Genomic DNA, 12,799 nt, shown 5'->3' on the forward strand with positions numbered 1-12,799 from the left:
GATTTCCACAAAATTAGTGTCAAATGAAATGTATAGCCGCCTCATAACACCCTATTGAATTTTACTGTAAGCGGACTGTAACTTCGTCTGTAATGTATAGAAATGTGAAAATCACGAAACTTCATTATCTCAGAAACTACACAACCGATTTGAAAAATATCGATATAAAATGAACGAGCTAGTTAAGGGGTAACTGATGAATTATGATTGAACACGTGGTTTAAAAGTTTGGCTGCCCTATACGTTCCCATTTCATTTAATTATAATCGAACTTAAGCAACCGTTATGTATTAAATTGTTAATAAAACAACGGAAGTCTATTATCTCAAAGATTACATGACTTATTTGAACATAACTAGTGTCAAACGAACGAGTCACCTTTCGAACTTACAAATAACAAACTTCATAACAATTTGATATGTGGCTCAAACGTTATGGAAGCGAAGAAATTCAACGAATATTTAAAACTATACCTGCTTTGATCGATATATGTGGCCTCAAAATAATTTAAATGTGGTGTCGTACTATTTGAGCGTTCCAATTTAATTGATTCCTTGCGATGTGTTAAAAGTCTGCAAATGCACGACGAATCGGCCATAGGATAAGATCAAAGTCAAATAACAAATCGTTTGAATTGATTGGGTTTATCGAAATGACAATATCCTCGACTTTTGGCTTCTGTACATCGCCTTAAATCTGAATATATTCATATTGGGTGGTATTCGGTCATTTTTAGAAGATTTTCTGGCATCAATCTGACACCGGAAATACCCATATTTGGAGGTATTTAGTTATTTTGGTTGTTTTCCAGAAACTAAAAGTGGTCATCTTTAAATTCAAAATGGTGTCCAGGGTCAAAGTTTGGTTTCTATGCATCATCTCGATTACAGAAATATTCATATTGAGTATTATTCGGTCATTTTCGACTGTTTCCTAAAAGTTGCCATTTAGCAATTCAAAATGGTGCCTGAGGTCAATTGTTAGCTCATTGCATCATTCTAGTTCCAGATATACTCATATTGGATGGTATTTGGTTATTTTAGGCTGTTTTTCACAAACCGGAAGTCGCCATCTTGGATTTCAAAATGGTATTTGAGATAATTTCTTGCCTCTGAGCGTCATTCTGGTTGAAGAAATACCCATATTGGGTGTTAATCGATCATTTTCGGCTGTTTCCCAGGAACCGGAAGTCGCCAACCTAGAATCCAAAATGGGATGTGTGGTCGATTTCAGCTGCTGTGTATCATTCTAGATCCGGAGATACTCATGTCAGACGGAAATCGGCCATTTTTTGCTGTTTTCCAGAAACCAGAAGTTGTCATCCTACAATTCATAATGGTGTTCTTGCAACATTCTGGCTCCGGAGATACTCATATTGGGTGGTATTTGGTCACTTTGGGCTGTTTTTCAGAAACCAAAAGTCGTCATTTTGAACTTTAAAATTGCCTGTGAAACCAATTTCTGTCATCTGGGCGTAATTCTGGTTCGAAAACATTCATATTGAATGGTATTTGGTCATTTCCGGCTGTTTGCCAGACACCGGAATTCACCATCTTAAAATTCAAGATTGTGTCTGTGATCAATTTTTAGCTTCTGTGCATCTTTCTGGTTTCTGAGATACTCATATTTAATGGGAATCGTCCATTTTAGGCTGATTTCCAGAAACTGGAAGTTGCTATCTTACAATCAAAAATGTTGTCTAAGGTCGATTATGGAACATATTTTTTACCACTAAAACATTCACCTGCCAAATTTGGTTACATTTAGTTGGTTAGCTCTCGAGATGTGCAGAAATTTGTGTTTCATTTGTATGGCATCCCCCCTTCCAAAAGAAGGAGGGGTGTCAAAACATTATGAACATATTTTTTACCCCTTATAACATCTACATGCCAAATTCGGTTTCATTTGCTTGGTTTGTTCTTGAGATGTGCAGAAATTTATATTTCATTTGTATGGGACCCCTCCCTTCCAGAAAAGGGAGGGGTCTCAAACTATCATGGGAGCCTTTATCGGCACCAAAAACCTCTACATACAAATTTTCACGCCGATCGGTTCGGTAATTTTCGAGCCTATATGGATCAGACAGGCAGACAGACAGACCGGATTGCATTTTTATATGTATAGATTACAACATCAATATTTTTTAAGAGTGAATATACATTTATTGGATTGAAGCGTTCATGTAAATTTATTTTCACAAATAAAAGCTTGAATGTGAAAGGCTGGGTCTGACCGCTAGGTGGATTAATTTAGGTTTTTAAATTTGTAAAAGTTAAAAATTTTACTTTATTCCCGTGTCTCAGAACGTACTGAAGTATCTTTTCCTTCAGTCATGAGCACGACATCCGAAATAATTTCATCTCAAAATTTAAAAATTGTCAAGCCCCAACCATGACAAGCAACTTACTATATTATTGAAAATGTTCAACCCTTGTTGAAGCGCAAAATTCGATTGGTCTGATTAGTCAACGTTTATTTACCAGAAAAAATGACTGACACGCAAGCAGCCGGGTTATCTTTCTTGTAAAAGTATTCTACTTCAACCTTGCGGTCATGGCTTTGCACACAACCCTCCTGTTATTTTTTTCCATTGTCACACCCAAGTCATTCATCTCTTCATCCCTGTTGAGCACGTGTCATATATTCAAAAACCTTTTTCAACATTCTTTCCACAAATCCCTAATAACTTTTCCCAAGAACCTTTTTCAACATTCTTTCCACAAATCCCTAATAACTTTTCCCAAGATCATAAATTAGTAACAAAATCCAAAAGAACCTTTTTCTCCCTGGTTCCCAAGAAAAAACCAAAGCAAAGTCTTACTTTGTTTCCCACACGCAAACCTTTCAAATAAATTAATTACCAAACCACTCAAGATTTCCCACGAGTCCTAAAACGATTAACCAATCCTTAACATTCCCATAAGTCAAGCGAACATGTCCAACAGTTTAAACTGGGTCATGTTTGTTCCCGTCAATAAATGATTCAATAAGTAAATAAGTTAGTGATAAACTTCAGTCTTGATTCATTCAGCTTTTCTTCCTAGTATTCGGTTTTAAAAGTGTAAAGAAAATACTGTGTTTATTAAGTGAGAAATAAATCATCGTTAATTCACTGGAGTTCATGCGAATTTCGTGCTGTGTCGTGCTGAAAAGTGTTTTTAATATTCGATACTGTTCGACTGCCTTCATTGTTTTGGTATCTTCTGAGCATCGATCACGCGCTATTGTTCCAACTCGCTTCACTTCTAATCGCTGTTATTGCTGTAAGCAGCTGCTGGAATCGCCTTTGTTTATACTGAGAGCTGCCGAAAGCTTACATACAAATGGATAAAAACTGCTCTGAATGTTCTGAACCCATTAAGAACCTTAATTTGATAAAATGCTTCTTATGCGAGCGCGCAGCGCACATGAAATGTTTCGGATGGGCAAGATCAAATCTTGATTTTGTTAACGGACAAGCTTATCTTTCATGGTTCTGCGCGAATTGTATCAAGTCAATTGAGCTTTTGAAGTCACAAGGATCGCCTTGCAATGAAAAAGCAATCACTTCTTCTGTTTCTGAAGCTATCAATGGTTGCTTAAATGCATTTAAAAACGAGCTCGGACAAACTAATGCTTTAATAAGACAGATGTCTGAGAAGCTATTGTCCGCCCCTATTCCCCCGCCGTTATCTATACCGCGCAGAAGCAAACGTCCCAGAGTTGTATCACCCAGCGACACTCCGAAGCGGGTGACAATTCAAACAAAATTGATTGTTGGCACGCGGTCTACTGATAATATGCCGGAAAAAATTGAAACTGTGCCAAAGCCAGCTGAAAAATTCTGGATTTACTTGTCGAGAATTGCCCCACAAGTGGCCGAAGATGAAGTTGCTGCTCTAGTCGAGGAATGTATACCGAATTCTCAGCCGGTAGTAAAAAAACTTGTTAAGAAGGATGTCGATCTGGAAGCGTTGGCGTTCGTTTCGTTTAGAGTTGGAATAGAACAATCATTGAAAGATCAGTCGCTCAACCCGTCTATTTGGCCCAAGGGAATATATTTTCGAGCCTTTGAAGATCGCCGTGCAAGTAAGGATTTTTGGAATTCAAATGCATTAAAATTTCCCCGAATCAACCCACTGAGCCCGCAACAATCGCCTGCGGGGCTGCACCACTCCGTTACATAGACTACCATGAATATATAGGATCTTAACCACCGGTGGACACGGGGGGCCAACGGGCCCCCATACCAGATAAGTAAATAAATTCAACAGAAATTCAAAAAAATCACGAAATTCTCATCTCCCATAGCTCAACCTGCAGTACAAATTCCGCAAAGATACCATGTACCAATGACAAAAATGAAACGAAGATTACGACGCTGGATAAATGCGAGCACGCAACTCGCTCATCGCTGCGAATGAATGAGCATAGACACCACGATTGTTTTCCCCCAGGTAAACACCAAGAATGTATATGTTCTTCAGGAGCTAGGTGCTCGGATTCTGCCGTCGTTGAAAATCGATCCGCTTTTCAGGCAAATTCTACTGCTGAGCATTGCGTTGATGTCGGGCCATTGGATTGCAACCTGCGTGAACAGAAACATCTTCAATTCTTTTACCAGAATGTGAGAGGGCTACGTACGAAAATGGATGAGCTTTTTGTTGCTGCTTCGGATGCCGAACATGACGTCGTCGTCCTCACTGAAACCTGGCTAAATGATCTTATTAGTTTCCTGCAGCTTTTTGGACAAATGTACACAGTTTACCGCAACGATCGTAACACAGCAAGTACAGGTAAATCTCGTGGTGGCGGGGTCCTCGTGGCTGTATCAAACAGATTACAGTCCAGGCGAAGATCTAGTCCCGAATTCGATTTCGAGCAATTATGGGTGGACGTTCGCGCACACGACACTAACATTTGTGTGGGTGTTGTATATATCCCTCCCGATATCGCAGATAACGCATCTGTGATGCAAAATCATATCGACTCAGTGCTTGCTGTCACGGACTCACTTCAAACGCATACTACTCACCTTCTATTCGGTGATTATAATCAACCAAGCCTTGTTTGGAAAGCTAGCCACTCTGGTCGCGTCTTTGCAGATCCTGCTGATTCGAATTTTAATGGTTCCAGTGTTGTACTGTTGGATGGGATGTCTCTACTCAACATGTCTCAAATAAGCACAGTTAAAAACACTCGAAATCGCACCCTTGATCTCGTTTTCGTCAGCGATGAATCCGTTTTGAACTGCAATATTGCTGAAGCATGCGACCCATTAGTTGGCATTGATGCTCATCACCCACCAGTCTCTGTCTCATTAGCTTGCACGCAGCCAGTTTGCTTTGAAGAGTTGTCTGAAACTAAGCAATACAACTTCTCTAAAACCGATTTTGATGGACTTCAGAGGGCTCTACTTGCAGTCGATTGGGAAACTTTGTTAAGCCGCGCACCTGATGTCAATAGTTTAGTTGATATATTTTCGCACACGCTCAAACAGTAATTTTGTAATTTTGTACCGGCACCACGCCCCCGGCGAAAGCCTGTTTGGTCTAATCGACATCTTCGTGAGCTAAGACGACTAAGGGCAGCGGCACTTCGGAGATACGTCAAACGACGAAACGCAATGACTAAACTTTCGTTTACTACTGCAAGCAAAAATTATACAATCTACAATCGTTTCCTTTATTCTCAGCATGTGCTACGCACTCAATCTGAGCTCAAACGAAGCCCAAAACGCTTCTGGTCATTTATAAACAGTAAAAGAAAAGAAAGTGGACTTCCTACCAGTATGTTTCTTGGGAATGAAAACGCGGAAACGCTTGATGGTGTTTGTTCTTTATTCAAGAAACACTTTTCAAGCGTATTCAGTTCCACTACTGCAAACTGCTAGAAGAAGTCTGTTATGTTCCCGGTTTATAAAAAAGGCGACAAACACGATGTAACGAACTATCGAGGAATAACCTCACTATCCGCTGGATCAAAATTATTTGAGATTCTCGTCGGCAACGTTCTACTTCGTAAATTCAAGACATATATCTCGTTAGACCAACATGGCTGTTACCCCGGTAGATCGACCACTACTAACTTGCTTCAGTTCACATCTAATTGTATTAAAAACATGGAAAACGGGATGCAAGTTGACACTATTTACACCGACCTGAAGGCTGCGTTTGATCGTGTTGATCACACCATTCTTTTGGCCAAACTTGAACGTCTTGGTGCCTCACACCATTTCACAAAGTGGCTGAAATCATACCTCGTTGACCGCACACTCTGCATAAAGCTAGGCAACACCGAGTCAGACAATTTCGTTAACTTGTCGAGTGTGCCTCAGGGGAGCAACCTTGGACCACTCCTTTTTTCAATATTTTTCAATGATGTTTGCAACGTCATTCCACCAGGCTGTAAACTTATCTATGCTGACGACTTGAAACTTTTTCGCGTAATTCGTACTAAAGCAGACTGTAGAGAACTGGAACAATATCTGGATAATTTTTCTGACAGGTGTAATCGTAATTTACTGATAACCAGTGTTTCAAAATGTCTTGCAATTTCTTTCACGCGGAAAAAAATCCGTTTTCGTGAAACCGGAGAAAATCTTGAAAGAGTATCGGTAGTCAAGGATTTAGGTGTACTGCTTGATTCACAACTAACCTTCAAGCACCACTACTCTCATATCATTGCGCACGCTAGTAAAAACCTGGGTTTCATCATGAGAATAGCCAAAGAGTTTACCGATCCGTTTTGATTGCGATCGCTTTATGTTTCCTTAGTTCGTTCCATTTTGGAAACATCAGCTATAGTATGGAGTCCCTACACTGACAATTGGACCAAACGAATTGAATCAGTACAGGCCAAGTTTCTTCGTTATGCTTTAAGATCACTCCCATGGCGTAATCCTGATCAATTACCACCATATGCCAATCGATGCCAATTACTTGGTATTGACACACTGGCAAAGAGAAGAGATGTGTCCAGGGCGGTATTTGTGGGAAAATTACTGATCCGCCGAGACGCTCCAAACATTCTGTCTGAAATTCACGTGAATGTGCCCTACAGAAATCTGAGTGTCGTGACCTTCCTGCGTCTTCCATTTCAACGCGCTGAATGACCTTTCTGCGTCTTCCATTTCAACGCACTGAATATGGTCAAAACGAGCCCATAAGGGGGATGTGTAGCGTCTTTAATAATGTGTTTGAATTGTTTGACTTCAATGAATCAAGTGTTACTTTTAAAAATAGACTTAAGCGAATGTTATAATGTGTTAGCCTTAAGTTCTAGATTTACTATAGTTAAGCTTAGTCAGTGTCAGCTTTGTAGTATTGATGTGCCTTTGTTAGACTTAATTCATAATTTGTAAATGTTAAATCAAAAGATGCGGGGTTTTTACGCGCACTTGAGGGTTTCGCAAGGAATTCCTCAAATGGGCTTTTCCCCGCCACATTTCATTAAGACCTAAAAAGTCAGATGAAGAATAAATAAATAAATAAATAAATAAATTCCGAACTTCATAAGTTGCATAACCGAGCCAATGCACTTGTCCCAGTGCATAAACCCGGCTAGCGTTTTTCTCATGACACAGTGCGAGAGTCAAATTACATTGCTTCACACTGTGTCTGGACCTATCCCAAGCCTAGCGCGACGAGCGCATATGGCTAAGCGCACATGGCTAAATAGTAAACAAATACCACAAGCGTGTGTGTTTGTATATTATACATTTTGTTAACCAATCGTGTCGGTGGCATCAAGCTAGCCCGCGATTCGATGATAGTTATTTGAGTGGTATGTTTTCCCCCACTAGAATTAAGCAGTACTAGAATTAAGCAGTGTAAGCTAAGAACCAACCTGTAACCACAGAGTAAAATAAAGAGCATTCGAAGTCGAAACACCAAACAGCGTGGTTGTTTTATTTAAGGTGTTTATATGGCGACCGTCAGGTGGCGCGAAGCCTGAAGCCGAGAAGTATGAATATGTATGCTGTAATATAAAAGCAGTGGTGAATTCAGGAATTAAATGAAAAAAAAAACCTAAAAACTTAGTGAACTTAGTGAAAAAAAAACTTAGTGAACTTAGTGGAAAAAACTTAGTGAACTGTTCAAAATGCAAAGTGAAGAGTGTTGGGACGACGCGGACGTCCCGGCGTACATCCCAAACGTGGAAAAAAAGAAGATAATTAAGAAAACGCCGCCCCGAATGACGAAGGCGCAGAAGAAAAGCTTCTACGCGGAAAGGCGAAAACGTTGGGAGCTGTTAAATAGTAAGCAGCAACCAGAGTGAAAAAAATTATGAACAGTAACCCCAAAAAAAACGAGTGATAATGTGTATGAACTTTAATCAAAAAAATTATGAACAGTAATTCCAAAAAAGCGAGTGATAGTGCGTATGAACTTTAATTAAAAAAAAGCAAAAATTATAAACTTGTAAAAGAGAGTAAAAGGCCAAATAATGGGTAAAACCCAATCAAAAACCGATACGGTCCATAACGCGGACCCTCAGGTTAAAATTATAAATAATCAGGAGTTACATAGTGAGTCGTTAGAGACCCACGAAGTGCTTTTATGGACGATAATGTGTGTGACAATCACACAGCTTCTACTCACCGCTTACGCTATGCATAAGCAGTGTATAAATAATCGAGCGCTCAGAATCGCGAAGAGCCTACATGATGTAAGCAATGTGTGAACATTGAAACATTTTTGATAAAAAACTTAATGGGCAACTACCTCGCCCGAAGAAGGTAAACAGTGTTAAGAAAAAAAGAAGAAAAAAAAACAACAGGACAATCGACAGCACCAGCAGCCTCTACAAGTCGATCAAAATCTATCTCCACAGCAGCAACCATCAACCATCAACGGTACCATCAACCATCAACCATCAACGGTACCATCAACCGTCAACGGCAGACAGCAACAGCAGAAGCAGCATCATCAAACAACAGCAGCAGTTACATCATCATCTACAAGCAGCAACCAAATAAATAACATTGACCGATAAACAACATATTATAATGTCGTGAGTAAAAAATTTTTTTTTTTCTAAGCATTAAACACCAACATGATCGACCAATTTCCTACTTATGGAAGAACTAGGACTTATTCAACACAATATCAAAAAAGAATACTCTAACCTTAAGAAAAACAAACACAAAAGCAGAACCCTTGAGAATATTCTGCTCAAGAAACAGCAATTAGAGGAAAATTTCTCTCAATACAAAAAAATCTTAAAAACTTTTCAATTTAGACTCAGTCCGTCTGAATGGAATTTAGAGGTAGAATCATATGGGGCGATAAAAGTATTTTTTTCAGAGTGCATCAGAATTTTAGATAACACAATAGTCAACACTAATAGAGAATACGACAGCGAACCAGAACTACAAACCAAGTCTAACGTTTTTCTTAAACCCATTCTTGACGCTAACTTGTCGAGATCAAACAGTGACATTAGGTTAGCCAAAAGAAAATTCTGTCTTAAAATATTAAGTAAAATCATCATTTGGAGTTTAAAATTCCATAACAAAGGGAATATGACACTTAATATAAAAACAGCAGCCGAACTGGCTACCTTAATTCCTGCTTATGATGGAAACTCCGGAGGAGTTAAATCCTTCGTGGACGCAGTAAATTTAGTTAAGACAATAGTACCCGCTGAAAACAAAGCAGCGGCTATTCAAGTTATTTTAACTAAACTGAGTGGGAAAGCGAGAAATCTATTCGCTACAATTCCGGATGATTATGACGGAATTACCCAAGCTTTGATCAGCAATTGCAGTGAGAAAAGTACGTCAGATTCAGCTAAAAGTAATCTGAATAACTTAAAGTTAAAATCTCCAGACGATTTGCAAAATTTTACTAAGCAAGTAGATTCACTTGCTGAAAAATTGACTGAAACCTATATTACCGAAAAAATTCCGAACGAAGTCGCAATGAAAATGGCTCAAAAAGCTGCTATCCAAACGATGGTAGCGAATGCTTCAAACTCTGAGACAAAAATAGTGTTAAAAGTAGGTAAGTTCACCAATCTCCAGGAAGCCATTAATATAATGGTGGAGAATGAAAATGTTACTACGACAACATCGAACGCAGTGGTACTAAACGCCACGAGTAACAGAAATAGATATCAAAACAATAACGTGAACAGGATACCGCAGAGGAATAATAATCAAAGAAATAATTTCAACAATCGATATCAACCACGATTTCCACTTAATAACAATAGAAATCATAACAATCATAACAACCAATACAATCAACAGCAGAACAATAGAAACTTTAATCGGTTTAATAGAGGTTTTAATCAAAATTACAACCAAAACCGTCAGTTTAACCCGAATAGAAATTTCGAAGCTGCAAGAATGTTTTTCGCAAGACAGCAAAACATTCCGCAACTACCAAGCAATGTTACGACTCAACATGAAGAACGCTTAGTTAATCCCTGCTACGCTCAAGTAGCAACGGGATCCAATCAACCAAACAGTCAGCAAAACGCTAATAACCAACAGTTAGCAATACCACAAAATGGATTTTCCAATCCAAATTATTTTTTTGGCCAACAGTAACAATTGATCCTAGACGTCGACTAACTAGACAGTTGTTACCAACCGCCACACCGATATTGACAATCAATTTAAATGCATCAAACTTTATCGAGGTCAAAGTGCACATGACCGGGAATACAGTTTGTAATTCAATTCTTGACACTGGCGCTGATATATCGTTATTTAAAGCACGTAATATCAACCCAGATCAACCTGTAAATATTAATAATAAAATAAATTTAATTGGAATCACAGAAAATAACATACAGACTTTAGGTTTAGTAAATACTACATTATGTTTTAACAACAGTTCAGTGTTAAACCTTACTTTTTATTTAGTTACGCCCGATATACCTATTCAAGCAGATGGTATTTTAGGACGTGATTTTTTAGTTAATTTTAAATGTGTTTTAGATTACGAATATTGGTTGCTTACATTTGATATAGGAAATGTACAAATGGCAATACCAATTGCAGATAATTTAAACGAAGGCTTCATGTTACCGAGTCGTAGTGAAGTCATTAGAAGGGTTCCACATTCACGAATTTCAGATGATATGGTAGTCCATTCGAAAGAAATTTGCCCTGGAGTGTTCTGTGGAAACTCTATCATCTCATCGATAAAACCTTATGTTAAATTCATAAATACTAATAATGAACCGTTGTACATAACTTATTCTCAATTTCAACCTACACTAAGTCGTTTATCTGATTATGTTATCCTTAACGTAAATAAAAACAAACATCAACTCCCATCATGGAGATATGAACAAATTTTAAATAATATTAACATGGAAAAAATTCCGCAATATGCGAAAGACAAATTTATGAATTTAATTAATCGATATCAAGATATTTTTTGTCACCCAGAAGAAATGGTTACGCAAAACAATTTTTACTCACAGAATATTGTACTTAATGACAATGTTCCAGTTTATATTCCTAATTATAAAACATTCATGCACATAATGATGAAATTAACAAGCAAGTGAACCAAATGTTAGAGAGCAACATAATTGAGCCCTCCATATCTTCGTATAACTCTCCAATTTTACTGGTACCGAAGAAATCTAATGACAGTGAAAAAAAATGGCGTTTGGTTGTCGATTTCAGACAACTCAACAAAAAGATTTTAGTCGATAAATTCCCGTTACCGAGAATTGATGACATTTTAGATCAACTCGGCAGAGCAAAGTATTTTCCAACTCTAGGTCTCATGTCAGGTTTTCATCAAATACCGCTAGACAACGAATCTAGAAAATTTACCGCCTTTTCAACAAAAAATGGTCTTTACCAATTTACTAGATTACCTTTCGGACTGAATATTAGCCCGAATAGTTTTCAAAGAATGATGACTATAGCAATGGCAGGTTTGACGCCAGAGTTAGCATTCATTTATATTGATGATATTGTCATAATTGGTTGTTCAGTTATTCATCATTTTTCGAACCTAACTCAAGTTTTTGAACGTTTGAAATATTATAATCTGAAACTCAATGCACAAAAATGTAATTTTTTTAGCACCGAAGTGACATACTTGGGTCATAAGATTACGGATAAAGGTATGTTACCCGATGATTCAAAATTTAAAGCTGTGTTAAATTACCCAGTACCAACGAATGCAGACGAAGTTAGAAGATTCGTTGCATTCTGTAATTATTATAGGAAATTTGTGCCAAATTTCGCAACGTTGGCATATCCTTTAAATCAGCTGTTAAAGAAAAACACGACGTTCGTTTGGACTGAGAAATGTCAAATTGCATTTGACAGCTTGAGAAATATTTTAATATGACCAACATTGTTGCAATATCCCGATTTTTCAAAGGAATTTATACTGACGACAGATGCTTCAGACGTTGAATGTGGAGCAGTTCTGTCTCAACAAACACAAAACGGAAATTTATCAATCGCTTTTGCAAGTAAAGCATTTATTCAAGCAGAGAAAAATAAACCTGTTATTCTGAAAAAATTAACGACTATTCATTGGGCCATTAATTATTTCAAGCCTTACTTGTATGGTAGAAAATTCACAGTTCGGACAGATCATATACCTTTGGTTTATCTGTTTGGAATGAAAAATCCTACTTCTAAACTGACCAGAATGCGTCTCGATTTGGAAGAATATGACTTCACAATAGAATAAATTCCAGGAAAAGCAAATGTAGGAGCAGACGCGTTGTCAAGAATAATTACAACCTCAGATGAGTTAAAGGACATATATATTAAAAATAAATACGAGATATATGACTAGACAGACTCGAAATAGTAAAATTAATAATACTA

The 12,799-nt window shown here is 37.8% G+C and overlaps 1 protein-coding gene across 1 annotated transcript; it reads left to right on the plus strand.

The window, feature by feature from the left end:
• The first annotated feature begins 9,505 nt into the window (after positions 1–9,505).
• On the plus strand, positions 9,506–10,537 carry LOC129728648 (uncharacterized protein DDB_G0289917-like). Its single transcript, XM_055687100.1, has one exon. The coding sequence runs from the start codon at positions 9,506–9,508 to the stop codon at positions 10,535–10,537; it is 1,032 nt and encodes a 343-aa protein (XP_055543075.1).
• The last annotated feature ends 2,262 nt before the right edge of the window (positions 10,538–12,799 follow it).

This window comes from Wyeomyia smithii, chromosome 3 (assembly GCF_029784165.1).
Source record: "Wyeomyia smithii strain HCP4-BCI-WySm-NY-G18 chromosome 3, ASM2978416v1, whole genome shotgun sequence".
Taxonomy (NCBI): Eukaryota; Metazoa; Arthropoda; class Insecta; order Diptera; family Culicidae; genus Wyeomyia; species Wyeomyia smithii.

Excerpts from the sequence above, each read along its gene's own strand:
- LOC129728648 (XM_055687100.1), top strand. The coding sequence starts at position 9,506 with ATGACACTTAATATAAAAACAGCAGCCGAACTGGCTACCTTAATTCCT.